The 15,104-nt window shown below is 42.9% G+C and overlaps 1 protein-coding gene across 7 annotated transcripts in view; it reads right to left on the minus strand.

Moving 5' to 3' along the window:
* Positions 1 to 3,930: 3,930 nt before the first annotated feature.
* REC114 (REC114 meiotic recombination protein) overlaps positions 3,931 to 15,104 on the minus strand; it is a 32,180-nt gene continuing 21,006 nt past the window's right edge. For all 7 annotated transcript variants that reach the window (XM_077300431.1, XM_077300432.1, XM_077300436.1 and 4 more), the window contains 3 exons: positions 14,252 to 14,464; positions 10,687 to 10,731; positions 3,931 to 4,566 (listed from right to left, as the gene is read on the minus strand). In XM_077300431.1, coding sequence (XP_077156546.1) covers positions 4,405 to 4,566; positions 10,687 to 10,731; positions 14,252 to 14,464 — 420 coding nt within the window. In that variant the 3' untranslated portion in view covers positions 3,931 to 4,404. The remainder of the gene's footprint in view (positions 4,567 to 10,686; positions 10,732 to 14,251; positions 14,465 to 15,104) is intronic.

Genomic DNA, 15,104 nt, shown 5'->3' on the forward strand with positions numbered 1-15,104 from the left:
CAAAAAAGTTCAGACAATCCTTGATGAAGAGCTAGCCTGTACTTCCTATCTTGTATTTACATTAAATGTAAAGGTTTCCATTGGCTTAATTGTTTCCAAGATCATCAAATGTCCCCAAAGAAAAATTCTCTTAAACGTTTATTGATGCAGACTAGAAGGGTGAAGAAAAACATTTATGCTGAATTGGTTTGAAAGTTTAACCTTTCAACACATTTGGGAACAGTGACCAGGCATACACCTCATCTTTTACAGTAAAAGCACCGATCTCCAGTATATCCCTCCCCCCCACAGTAATTTGCTGCACCATCCCTTGACAGAACATACTTCCTGCCTCTCCAACATCTGTCTTTTTCATTATTAATCTTTCCAGGAGAGAGACAACTGTCTTTCCCACTTTACAAAAGATGAAGCACACATTAATGTTTAATATGTTTTAACATCCCAATCGACATAATTAATATGATTAACCTGGAACACACAAAATGTATTACTGATTAAGTTGTGGCTGAAGAACATGCAGCTCTAGTGTCACATTATTTGAATGCATGCTGATAGTCAAAGTATGAATTGGAATGTGCACTTCGTTTCAATTCAGAACTGGGGGTTGCAGTCATTCAAGATGAATCAACAAAGAGTCGGAGAGACTGGTTTTAATTACAAGTTCTTGCTTCCTTTAACTTTTGGCTAGCCAATGGAAATTTGGGGTGGGATGTGGGTGTTGGTGATCTTAATGGTATTTTAAAACCAGTGATGGGTTGGATCCAAAGAACCATCAGTAGAAAGAAAATAGCTGTTAGCACTCTCCCAGAAACACCAAGGGCTGCAATGCTATATTAAGACAGGTTGTACCTGGGGAGGGGACTGGCCAGAAGGGGAGGCAAAGAAAGACCACACAAACACAGAGGATGGAAGAAACATCAGGACTTAATTTTAACTACAGGTTCTTCAGGGCAAGGAACTCCGGGTGTTGCTGACAGCCTGACAGCAGTGAAACCCCTAACCCATTTGTTTGTGATAATCAAGGAAAGAGAGTCAGCAATAATGCAAGAAGCAACAGAATCTACTGTGCCTGCCCATTGATGGCTTCTGAGAAGCTTGGACAACATGGCTGTCAGAGTCCTTGTCCCCATAGCTCTATAAGGGGAGCTCTTTTAAGGTCTTGCAGAGACCCGGGCTGCAGGCTGGGCGTTTGCAGTCTTCTGTTTTCTAGTCATCTTTGCCATGTCCATGGGGAGGTTACTGCTTAACAGGGCCAGAAAGGAAGAGGACTCAAACAGGATCGTATATTTATAAATCTATATTAATACTGAGCATGGTGCTTCCATATATATTTTATGTACTATAAACTTGGTTGAAGCAAAGCAAGAACCACTGCTAAATGATAATCAGCACAAGCACTACACAGTAGGTAGAATCCAACAAAAAAAAATCCTGCACCTGCTAGGGCAAACAGAAACACATGAAATAGATCACAATAACCACTTTTGCAAAGTCCAGATTATTGGATTCCTGGCTATGTTTTTGTTTGTCCAATTTTTTTGTGCAGCCAACCATTATGTTTCAGGAAGGGAAACTTGTTGCTTCTTCGGCTCGCCAATGTACAATATGGAAGAGGAAGATAGCTGTTACCCTTCTTGGGGCCATTAAATTTATTCATTTTATTTTATTTATATGCCGCCCTCCCTGAAGGCTCAGGACGGTTTACATGAAACAACAAAATGGTACAGGTTAAATCAGACCCTGGAGTGGTCATACTTACAAGTGTCTATTCACATAACTCTACTGAGCACTGAGCGAGGATAAGGGATATACTGACAGACTGGAGTACAGTAGGACAATCCCCTAAATAGGAAACAAACTGCTCTGTCAACAATTCTTCTTAGGACACCCAAATCCCCATGGGTAGGGCAGTGCAAACTCTAATCTGCAAATTAGAGGGGATACATCCATAAGCAGAGAGAATCATGTTAGAATCGTGGGGTTGGAAGTAGTTCTCAAAATCTTAAGGGATGATTCTGATATCCACATATATCACTTGGTAGTTCTCAGCTAAATGTGTAAACTACCTCCGTTTTAAAGTACTACATTTGATATAAAAGTTTCACCTTCTACATGCAGGGTAGTTCTTAATGACATGGACAGGAAACGAAGAGTATGCAAGTATGAACACAGCATTGCACAGGGTTCCTAAAGACTATTAGAATTGTAGGATCTTTGTAGAAGTTCATTACGAGGGAGTCTCCAATAGTTGTAGTTAGAACTCTGTCTGCTTCATGTAAAGGGTTGCAATATCTTTTGAGAAAAACCTCTCAAGATATAACAGCCTGTCTGTTGCACATCACTCCTCAAATGGTTGAAAAGTGTGTTTGACATCTGAAAGCACTAGCTGTCTATAAATGTGGGAAAAAATGAAAGGCAGATAACAATTAGGGGAGGCCTGCTGAATATCAAATTAAGACCTGGAATGCTATAGCAGTTTTGTTGTGACTGTGAACTGTTGTCTGCGTATCATCTGCATCTTTGGGAGACAGAATAAGGAAACCATGCAATCTTGGTATAAATAGATGGGACCATGCACTTTACTGAATGTTCTATGGAGTATGGGATAGCATGAAGTTATGAGAAATGTGCATTTCAAATATATCGTTTCTGATGTAACCTCTTTCCTCCACCTGTTTAAAACTGTCACCAGCACTTTTGTTTTTTTATCTTTTGCACGTATTTTAAACTTTAGTTTTTTGTTTGAATGATGTATATATTGGTTTTAAGAGCTTTTCAAATAATTACTTGGTATGTTTTGATTTGTTAGCCACCTTGGTGGTCCTAATATTTTATATTATTAAATGCTGTTGTGCCTGATAGAAGGAGTCATTAGCCTTTCAAAGCATTCAAATACAGTTGTTTGTTCTTATTTTCCAATATGAGGGATGCCAGGATGTATATTCTGTTCTGAAATACCTGAGTAGTTAAGTCAGTTACTGAAGGGAAAACATTCTATATCAGTGGCTGGTAAACTTCTTGAGGCAGGATCCACTTAACTTCATCTTTTGCAATCCACCACCATAGAGATACTGGATGCCAACAGTGCAGATCCTGAACATGAGTTGTGGAAGAACAGTGGGGTTTTTTTTTAACACCCTGCTTTTCACTGCCCAAAGGAGTCTCAAAGCGGCTTACTAGTGCCTCCCTTCCTCTTCCCACAACAGACATCTTGTGAGGTAGGTGGGGCTGAGAGAGCTCTGACAGGACTGCTCTGTGAGAACAGCTCTAACAGGACTGTGACTAGCCCAAGATCACTCAGCTGGCTGCATGTGGAAGAGTGGGGGATCAAAAATGGGTCTCCGGTTTAGGAGCTACCACTCTTAACCACTACACCAAGCTAGGTCCCCACAGGGAATCAATGGAAAGGCAGGGTGGAGGGAATATAGCAACTGTACTTTGTCTTTTATTGCCACAAAGTCTCCTCTCCTAGATCAAAGATTAATGTTTGGCAACCCATTTGAGCCACTTTGGGGACACAATCCATGGTTCGAAGGGACTGCCTATAAAATGTATTTAGAGGATTTTCCAATTATTTTCACATTACAGAGCTAAACAGTTGTACTGAGTACGATCTCATGGCCACAGCTTAGTGATCCCTTGCTCACATTATGATTCCTGCCCAGCCCGGACCACTGAGTGAATGCTGACATTTCTTGGGTGTTTCAGGAAACTTTCAGGAAAGAAGTGCAGCTAGGAACACTTTTAGATAGAAAACACAAATGAAAGCAGCCATTTTATATTGCCATGTGGAATTATCCAATGAAGCTGCAGCTAAAGTAGCTAAAAGGAACCTTTCTGTCACTGAATTCACAGGACAGTGGGCTTTGTCCTTAGGAAGACTCTCGGGTGATTCCCAAATAAAAAAAACATATTGAAAACCTGGGTTTTAAATGCAGTTTAATAAAGATAAAAAAACAAACATACAATACAATGTGTTAAGGGTTCTATTCCACATTTTAAGTATACAGGTTATATTTCCAAACTTGAGTTTACAGAGAAAATAATGAGATTGCAGAGCATTGGATCTATAGGATTAAATGTGGTTCTGTCCCAATCAGAGAGAAACAGGAAAGCATGGAGCACATCATCCATAACATTTCCCTGCAAACCTCTCCAAGAACTTTTCTCCCACTCCAAGAAAACCTTTAAATGACAAATATATTGAAAAGAAATGCACACCGTGGATGAACTGTGAGATTAACGGCACACAGGGAGACGAGTTTGCTGTTCCTCACCTGTGCATCTTTTCCTTTTTATGGCAATACAGCTTTAATGACATCTGGCTTTAGGTCTGTTTCTCAACTCTATAATCATGCTGGAGTTATTTATTTTTAATACTGTATTTCTAGAAATAATGATTCCTTAACCCTCTGCAATTTTTTTCAACTGCTTTTCCACATCTTCCACAAATGCTGGAAAGCTCTGATCCAAGAGACATAAACGAATAAAACTGTCTAAATTTCCAGCACTCCATACAGATTGTTGATATGAATGAGGGAGTGTAAAATTTGATGCCAATAAATCCTGTAGAAACAACCAAATATGATTAACTTATTTAAAAATATATATCCAGAGCATTTTAAAGAAACTTTATACACCCAAAACAGTATTTTTCCAGTTTGCATTTGACGCTGACCACCCTTCTCTGGATGGCAGATCAACTTTTGAGGTGGCAGACCAACTTTTGTGTTATGAAGTGTAACTTTAAAACTATAGTTATTAGAAACACAGTCTCGTTTGTACAACATATCTCTTTTATGGTTATGCACTAAGGCTGGTTGTTCATTACTCTTGGCTACTCTTTAATCCCCCATTTGTTCAGCATTTTTGGCCAATAATTCTTTCACAAGGCTCAAGCCTTTACAAGTTTGGGGTTGAGCAGAAGGGATGGAATTTTCAAATTTCCCCCTCACTTTTATATATCCATGGGCTGCATTTGTTACACTCGTTTCTATAATGCATAACCTGAAAACCTATTTCCTTTGCCTAGCTTCTACCAAAAGATTTGTAAGGCTGAGCAGCATACGATAACTCAAAAACCCTCCAAACCCCCACATTTTCTAGCTTATGAATTTTTAAATACAATTTATAGAAACAACCACATAATATACTTTGCACCTTATCCTAACATTTTCCAGGTTGTATTTCAATAAGAGTGAATATGACAATAACCATAGACAATGGTGGTAAAGTAATCACCATGAAGAAACTGCCTCATCATAAGCAAATCAGGATGCAGTGCCAAAGATTTATGCAATGGCAACACTTAGAAATGTGTATATTTCTACTCTCAATATCAGAGTTCAAAAAGACACAGAAAAGATCACCTGAAATGATCAAGTGGATGGAGCTATCTTTCTGCAATTTGATATCTGAAATTAATGCTCCAAGCTGAAAAAACAATGTATTTTTTAATTTGAGGGGTAAATGTTATGACTATCACCAGAGACCAAGTTTCCAGAGATATCTAGCTAACTGCTGTTGGAAACAGCTGGATCTTAATCCAATCAGTAACACAATTCCTACAAGTTCAAAAACAGCCTGTGTAGGAAAACTGCATGTTACCACATCCTGAATAATGTTACAGTAATTATTTTTAGAATCCTATAATATGCTTCTTAAATGTGGGATTGCTTTCACAAGGCCACTATAAAGAAAGCCCCAAGAGGGAAATGTCAAGCTGTAAGTGTGAATTAACTCCATATTAGCTGTAAGCAGCAAATATTCATGATGTGGCATGAAAGAAGTTGAAAAGATATGCAAAATAATTCTTTTAAAAAATTGGCAGGGGATATAAGGAAAGAATTCTATGCCCCACCATGAATTGGGCTGGGAGACGCTTTAGCCAACATCTCCATCATCAAGGAATGAAGGGGGCAAGGTACGGTGGCTATTTGAAGCTTCATTTGCTTTGGCCAAGGGAAAGGGCCAGTACTAGAACCTTGGTATTTAGCTGATGAAAGTCCTGACCCAGTGAAAGTTTGGGGCTGCAATGTATAAGAATTTTCAGCTGCAGGATTCCTCAGAGGATGGAGGCAATCTACTCAGTATTATGGAGTCTGCCTTACTGGTTTTGAGTTCAACAAGGAGGAAAAATAGTGGAGGTTGGGTATACTCTTACCTAAGCAAGGAGGACCTTCTCCCTTTGAACACAGCTATTCTGTCTTGGGCTGAGGCAATGCTTCAGCTGTAAGGTTTTCCATTTCAGGAAGGAAATAATTTGTAATAGAGGGGGAGCAGCTCCAAGATGTTTCCTCTTGAGTTGGATATTTGGCATGGGAGGCCTCCAGTGAATACAGTCTGAAGGGGCATACCAAAACATTTTGGCAGCATACTTGGCCCTTCATATTGCTATTTCTTTCCTTAGTGGTGAACAGGGAAGACATGTACTGGCTCAGAAATTGGCATATACAAGGCCTATTCCACACATACAGTTTTCAGGAGAAGTAGGATTTTCCCAGTAGAACTCAGGGGCACTGGAAGAGTTGCCTGGACAAGGCACGGCAGTGCACCCACATCCCTGTGTCATCGTTAATTTATAACTGGTATACTGTGTCTCCTTGGAAGGAGAAAATGGGTGGAATGTTGGAGTATGAGAAAGGGGGTGATAACTCTCCCAAGAGGCTCTTATCCTATTTAAATTTTCCCTCTGCAACAAACATGATTGATCCGGAGTGACCCTACCTTTTCCCTGCAATATCCTATAGTAGATAAAACTCTCAACATTTGAAAAATTGGTGTGAGAAAGCATGCAGAGCTCTGCATGTTCTAAATCTGCTGCTGAGCTCCATGGTAGAGAAGCCCTGATTGGCCAAGCTCCAGTTCCTCATTCCCAGGCTGCAAGCTTACCTTAAAGGGGAAGTCCTAATTTCTCTCAGCAGAGGCTCCAGAAGCCCTAACTTCTCTCAATAGAGATTTGCCTCTTGGTTTTTTTCTCCCTCCTCTGCTGTCTCCAATCCTCTTCTCCCCCGCCCCCTTCAAGAAAAGAAAGAGGCTCCTGCTGCGCTTGGCTCCCCTCCCCCTTTCTGAGCTTCCCTAACCACATGCAAAACACTTTTCTGTTTCAATGGAGGGGGGGGGGAGAGGAAGACCCAAGTTCAAATCGATTTGGATTCAGGAGGATCCACAACGGAATAAACAAAGTAAGTGCAGATTCAGCCCTGCTTTGTCATGGGACAAAGTTTGCAGCTACAGAACTAGTGTCTGGCCTGGTTAGGCCAATAACAGGAACTTACTGATAGCAGTCATATAGTTTCTAAGCAACAACTGGAGGCCCATAGTGATCTGGGACTAAGCAGTGGGTTCAATCCTGCCCCAGCTCCCATGGTGCAGAGGCAAGGACTTCAGAAGCAACAACTGGAGGCCCATAGTGATCTGGGACTAAGCAGTGGGTTCAATCCTGCCCCAGCTCCCATGGTGCAGAGGCAAGGACTTCAGAATTCCTGTAAATTTAAGCATGTGTGCTTCTTGTGTAGAAGCCACTAGCCAGCACCCTCCTATTGCCAAGACAAGGTGGGCCAAATCACATTTCAGAAGAAAATGAGGACGTGGGGCAGAACTAGCAAAGGTTGTCAATATATCCAGACCTACAGTACGTATTATCTTCAGCTGAAAGACTCCAAGCAGATTTCCATATTTCTTACGTGGATTTAGGCTTTTCATTTTGGCAAAGAATCTGAAGTCAGTTACAGATATGGAGTAGGTAGTAAAGAGAAAGTGGAAAAGGAGTTTAAGGAATAAAGGATAACAGGACCATGTTTCCTTCATTGCCAGACCTGAATGTAACCCATTTGGGAGAAATACCAAAGATAACAGCTGATGAGTACCATTTGATTCACCACTTGCCATACCCTAGGGGTGTTTCTGTTGTTTATTTGATTCCCATTATGCTTTATTTTGTTAAGTATTCCTTATTTGATAGCACAGTTAGGATGCTTAGGACCTGAGGGAAGGAAGTGATGTGTGACATTAAGTCAACCTTCCATCTGTTACCTATATGCTGGAAGTCTTTAGTCTCTTGGCATTTGCATTCATTCTGATAAGGCCCTTCCCTTCAGATGTTTCATTTCATGTTCAGCCTGTGAAAAGTTTGCTTCCTTTTTGTCCATTTTATATAAAAAATACAGCCAAGAACTAGAAGGTAGGAGGATGTGTATTCGAGAGTTAGTTGTTTGGGTGGAGGAAAATGCTCTCTATGTAGGAAAAGACAGAAGGGCTGTGTCATGAGTAAGTGGTGTGCAAGTGAACAAGTTGTTGGTATAGTTTGGTTACTGGTAGCTTGTTTATAGAAGCCAGGATAGGCTTTGATTTTTTATCTTCTTCAAAGAGAGGAAGAAAAATGACAGTCTCCTTATTCCTCTTATGCACCTTACATTGTATTGAATTAATGTTAACATCTGTTGCCTAAAGCTTCTTCGGGATTTATTTACATTTGTTTGTCCTGATTATAATTTCTTTCTCCCAATACATCCCTGTCCCAGCTCCCGTTCTGTGTCACAAGTAATCTGAGAGAAGGGACTCAGAGAGTGTGAGGTTTATCTCAGTTGTGGTGTTCACGTCTTCTATGGCAGTGGTCCCCAACCTTTTTATCACCGGGGACCACTCAATGCCTTTTACTGAGGCCTGGGGGGGTAGTTTACTCCTCTCCTCTCAACCACTGCCCTAGCGCTCTCTGATCGCTATGGTAATGTTTAAACATCCCTTCAAAATAAGATACAGACATGCCACAACAATGAAGTGTGTTGTAAAGGGCTGGGGGGGATGAAGTAAAGGGCCGGGGGGGGGGGTAGAAGGCGTCCTTCGGGGCCCACCTCCAATTAATCGAAGGACCACATGTGGTCCACGGCCCATAGGTTGGGGATCACTATTCTATGGGGCATAGAGAAGGAGTTTGTAGAAGTGGGAATATTTCTTATCTAAAACCTGAAAAGGAGGCAATGTGTTCCCTAAGGTACTAGTGCTGCAGGACCACCAGGACTCAAGAAAATCAAGTGATGGATAGAAAGAGGTCTAACACACATCAAGGATATAGGCATTTCTGAGGGGGGATGCTTATATATTTCTCTTTTATTAGGGTTTTGGTTTCTGGGCATTCAATCATATTGCAGTCCTGCCAGAGGATAAGTAGTTCTTTTAGAGCTGAACTAAGGTTTGTATAATAGTCCAAATGGAGTGTATGGAAGACAGAGGATGCATGGAAGACAGCTGTTAATCTTAGTATTTTAAACACTGGCCTCACCCTTAAGTCTGAGTCAATCATCTGAATGAGATCTCCACTTTGAGCCTGGCTCTGTGCTTGCATGTCTGGAAGGATAGTAACATTATCAAGGAATGGGTCTTCGGGATCTTTTATCAAATATGTGCTAGAGAAGGGTGTGGCAAGATGCCATTAAGCCACGTAAGTTGGAGACAACCTGATACAAAACGAACTGAGACCTACAGAGGGCACTGATGGCAGAGAAGGGAACTTCCATTCTCCATTTGGGCATCAGATTTGACCTTCTGCGCCTGTATAGAGTGGATGGGTCCATCTGTTTCCTGCTGGATATTTGTTCTTTACTGATCTGTAGTTGAGCTTGTATTACTTCAGATGCAGAGTAGGGACTCCCTTGGGTGCTAGGGATTGTGTGGAAGGGTTCTAAACATTGGCAAGGAGAAAAGAAGGTGACACGCAACGCCTCTCGGCACAAATTTTTGTATGATTAAAAAAACAAATAATGGCAGCAGTGGCTGAGATGGGTTTTGAAACAAGGTGGAGTTGTCCTTAATTTAAAAAACCTATACAATAATACAATACCTGAAAGTTTAGGTAATGGTAATAAGTTGTAAGTTACTGGGTGTGCCATTGTAGTCATTTACATTGAAAAGCTGAATTGACTTCCTACTGCTTGGGGGAAAGGGAGAGATCATCTCAAGAATATTTCAAATGCATAGCTACAGAACTGGGGGGGGGGGCATTTGGCTGAGAAAAAGTTCCATGTGGCAACAGCCACAGTTTAACCCAAATTTATGTGTCTTTTGTTTTCACTTCAGTTCATGGGAGCAAATTGTTTGGAAACAATCACCTAATGCAGCCTTTTTCACTTTTTTACTATTGGGAAATCCCTGACATATTATTCAGGCTTCGAGAAACCCCAGAAGTGGCACAATCATGCAGAATATAGTTGGGAAGCATAGCTGTGTACATGCCCACCTGGGGACCCTCCCCTTCAGCCCATCATTGGCCATTTTGGGAGGGGTGGGAGGGATGACATGACCATGGATGGATATATATATATATGTGTGTGTGTGTGTGTGTGTGTGTGTGTGTGTGTGTGTAATTAACTCTCACCCATTCACAAAGCCCTTCCAGGGCCATCAAGAAACCCCATGGTTTCATGAAACCCTGGCCTAATGGAATTGTAGAAGAAACAGCACACACAGGTATGTGGGAATTGTTACTAAGTTGGGAGGAGATTGGGCAACATAGGGAAAAGAAAATATAAGCAATGTTTGCACTTTTGAAATATAAATTACATTGAAATTTCATGACTTTGAGTTTTTCTACATTTGAGAAAGGCTTAAGGTATGAAAAAATGTACTTTTTTCACAGCTGATCCTATTATTTTCCCACAGGAATGAACTGTCCTGTGCTCAGCTATTTACCTGTGCTAGTTCTGCCACAGTTACTCTTCCTTGAGCTGGAGGAACCTGTAAGACATGGAAACTCTATCTATATTCATAAATAAACCAAGGCAACAAAAATAGTACAAAAACATCAAAAACAAAAAGTATTAGTTCAGTCAAAACATGATATAGCAAAGCCCTGTCAGTTCTCTCTGCTGACTATCTCTAGTTCTCTGTGCTGTTCACTGGGATTAATCTGTTCATTTGGCTGGCTTTGTGTTTGTATGGTATGTGAATTCATGAATGAGTAGGAAATCACACTCTCTCGCACAAAATTAGGTAACATTAGGATAAAAAAAAATTAGGATAAACGGTAATGACTGGGGAAGGCACTGGCAAACCACCCCGTATTGAATCTGCCATGAAAACGCTAGAGGGCGTCACCCCAAGGGTCAGACATGACTCGGTGCTTGCACAGGGGATACCTTTACCTTAACCTTTTTTTTTAGGATAAAAATAAGGGGAACGGGAATTTAAAAAAATATACAGAGGTATGTTTGCAATCTTCTTCAGATTTACAGGCAAGTTAAGGCTATTCTTATATTTCCTAACTTGGTTAACTAATATAATTTGCTGTTGTCAAGACCATTTAGATCTCTGAGGTGTTTCTTTCTTTCTTATTTTAAGCTAGTTTGAGTAAAATATTAGGAATGTAGGTAATATATTGTAAAATTTTAAGAGCACTGCTACACTGGACCAAGGACAATTATGTCCAACATAGTGTTCTCAGTCTCAGAATGCTCAATTTAAAGTGATGCAAGAAGGGTAATTGCAGAAAACATTAGGCATAATCCCAGCAAAATAATGAGATTTGGTTGTTATCACTGACATATATTTCATTTATTTCAGCATAATTCAATGATGGCTAAAAGCTATTGGAATTCAGTATAAGAATTTTTAGCAAGCAAGAGCAGTCATTAGTGTGCTCTATTGACCTTTGGTAAATGCTAGTGTATTCAGCTGCTACATCTGGATTCAGTTTACGGGGGTGGGAGGTGCAGAGAGGACAAGCGTTTGCCTTAGCTGACTCTCTCAAATGTCTGTCAAAGAACGAAAGGGGATAACAACAGCTTGCTACCAGCCAGCCCTCCAGGTTGCTTCAGATAAGAGTGAATACACTAAAGTGAATCTCTGGCTTGGAACATGACTTTTAGCAGCATACTTTATCATGTATATTTGTTAGCTATTTCGGGTTACAGAGAGATGATAGGATGTAAATATATTTTAAATAAATTAATAAAAATACATGTCACTACTTTGTGTTGTAGTGAAGCCACGTCTGCTGGTGTCTTCCTGAGCCGAGGCCAAAGATAAAACTGGAAACTGATCATGAACAAAGAGCTCCTTCAGCAAAACACCGGCGTGACACCCTGTTAAACAGAATTGCTGCCTGAAACCATGAAAAGCTACTGTCATAGTTAAGAATAACCTCATTCACTGTCATTCCAGTGGTAGCCATTTTGAGATTGTCTCTGCCACCCGATGTCACCATTTAATTGATTCTGCTTATTGTATTCTTTGTGTTGTTCCAGTATTTACTAGTTATCTTAACACCGCCCGTGGCGCCACGGGCGCCACGGACTAAATAAAACGGTAAGGCGTTCTGAGGCGGGATGTGTCTGGGATGAGGAAGGGTCTGGATTGGACCCTTCCTCCGGACAGACAATCGGAGGGAGCAATCGGCAGGCGCAAAGCGCCTGCCAATCGGTCCCTCCGATTCCCAGCCCCGAGCAACTGCGAGCCGCGGGCAGCGCGGCTCGCAGTTGCTTCTTCGCCGGCGGCTTGACGCGTCGGAGGCGCAAAGCGCCTCCGATGCGTCAGGCCGCCCGCAAGGGAGCCCCCGCGCCGCCAACTACCGACGGGAATACAAGCTTCGCAACCGGCATCCCGACGGAGCAACCCAGAAGCCGCCGGCATCGCCAGCTGTGGCCTGCCCCACGCCGCAAAAGCAAACCAAGTTCCGGAAAATACGTTCCCGTCGCCCTCATGGCGCTAAACGCCTCCCGATTCGCTCCCCCCTCCAACTTCGCTCTAATGCGGCTGCCTGCCACCATTAACTGCCTCACCATCGCCAGGGCAGCTCCGCCTGCGGCCACGCCTCAACACAGAATGCCTCGCTGCCGGCCCGTACAGCCGGGAGCGCCCCGCAGCCGCCAAACTCCCTCCTATCACCGTGGATGCTGGCCGCCCCGCTACACAATGCGGGCTCAGCTGCAGCGCCCATGGCGCCGGCTCCGCTGCCGGCTGCAGCTCCACATGCAATGGCTCGCCACCGGCCTGCACAGCTGGGAGCGGCCCGTTCTGCAAACCGCCGCCGCTAGACGCCCTCCCATCGCTGCGCCCCGCCCGCGCACAGTTCAGCTGGCCCGCAGGCCCAAGCTGCCACGAGCGCCCGGCTGACCCCTGTGCTGGAGCGGCGGCGCAATCCAACACACCCACCTGACGCCCGACACTCGCCACTGGGACCCACAGCTGGGAGCGCCCTGTGGCCCCACCCACTGCCGCATGATGCTCCCGCATCGGCACAGCCTCTGCGCTGCGCCGCCGCCACCACCCACCCTGCGCACCCGAGCACAACGAGGAAGCCACCCGCTGCGCACTTGGTGTCCTGCCTCAAAGCTCTCCACGTGGTGGGGCTCCTCCTGGACAACCCGAGGCAGCTTCTGACCCCTCCACGACCCGCCGGCGTCGCGTTTCAGGAGCTCTGACCCCGCCTCTTCCCGCTCCCGGGGTCCCTCGAGATCATGGCTGCTTCACTTCCGGGGCATTACCTCCTGTGCTAGGGAAATGCAAACAGGTAGATCAAGCAGCCGAGTCCGCCCACCCTGCAGGGAGCCTTCTCTACCGGCTCTCGCGAAGAGTCTTCCCGCGGCGAGAACGCCTAGCCGCGCCTCCAGCAGTTCCTGACTACAGACCACCCGCCTACAGTACCTGTCTCGCGGCCACTAAATACAGTAGGCCGCGGGGCGGGGGGAGGGCCCACGACTCGCCGCCGCCTCACAGGATGCCCGCCACCCATCCTCCGGTACGTTCTCTCGCTCTGCAGTGACCCAAACCTCGACAGGCCTCCTAGGGCCCGCTGTATTCCGATTACAGCGGGCTTATTTTCTAGTAATTATATATTTTGTTTATCTATATTGGACTAGTGTGTATGAATACATCTTGCTAATGGCAGAACTCTCCTCCTCCTCTTCCAGAAGCTCTGATACTATGCTGGTCAATGACTGTAGCAAATAAACAAATAAACGAATAAATATTCTGATGAAAAAGCCACTATACTTGAAGGAAAGCTCCCACATTAGTGAAACCAAGTCATAGGATCTAGACCACTGTTATTAGCAATCTTGACATTCTCAGTGTACTAGAAACTAAGGTATCTGTGTTCTAAATAAACAAGAGGGCAATAAAGGTGTTTTTTAGAAAAAAAGCAAGCACAAGTTGTGCGGTGTTATACAAGACACACTTTAAGTAGAATGAGAAGCTGCTAAACTTCTGTTTTCCATCCATCCAATCACACACGAATACAAGCATCTCGTCAACTTACAGGGTATTGCACTGGGAGATTTTGTTCTGCAACTTTCTCTTGACCTTCATCTTCAGGTGGCTGGCTGTAATTTTGCTGCAGTTCCTGTCTTGCTGCATCCATTACTTGAATGGGTACATACTCTACAAGTTTCTGTGCACAGCTATGGCAGTGTTCCTCACTCTGTGTTTTGGAATCTCCAGCAAATTGAACACGAAACATACGATGCTTGTTCTATTTCAAAGTCAGAGAGAAAAATATGGATATTTAGCCTTCAGGCTCTTGAATACCCGGCAGAAATTGAGTTCTGGGGTTTTATAGGCACATTTTAAAAACTTGTGCCAATGCAAATGTATTTCAACAGCTGCTATTATACATCATTCTCTTTTGATGGATACTAAAAGATAGCGTTAAAGGTTGCTTATCCAGTGTCAAGAAAATGTAAGTTTTCTTTCACAAAATTTTTTTACGAATCCATACAGTGATAAAGCAGTTCAATTGTAAGCACAGTTACACAGTTGTAAGCACAGTTATAGGTTCACTAACATCAGTGGATTTAGAAGGGTATAATACTGCTTAGGATAACAATGTTAATTTAATTTTGATTCCTCTAGCCACTTTCAAAAGAGTGAAAAGATGACTGCTTCATTGTGAAACAAACCATTCCAATTTTGATGAGATACTGCCATTATATATCTTGCTGATAAATGTATTCCATTTAATCACAGCTTCTTTCTAAACCACTGATAGGGCACAGATACGAAATCATATTAAACAATGGCTGATGACTTCGAGTGGCTTCTTATGTTACTTTTTATCCACATGGCCTTTAATGCCAGTGTATTAAAACTTTCATCACAGTCATTTTGGTCTG

The sequence above is a fragment of the Paroedura picta genome, chromosome 10 (assembly GCF_049243985.1).
Source record: "Paroedura picta isolate Pp20150507F chromosome 10, Ppicta_v3.0, whole genome shotgun sequence".
In the NCBI taxonomy this organism is placed as follows: domain Eukaryota; kingdom Metazoa; phylum Chordata; class Lepidosauria; order Squamata; family Gekkonidae; genus Paroedura; species Paroedura picta.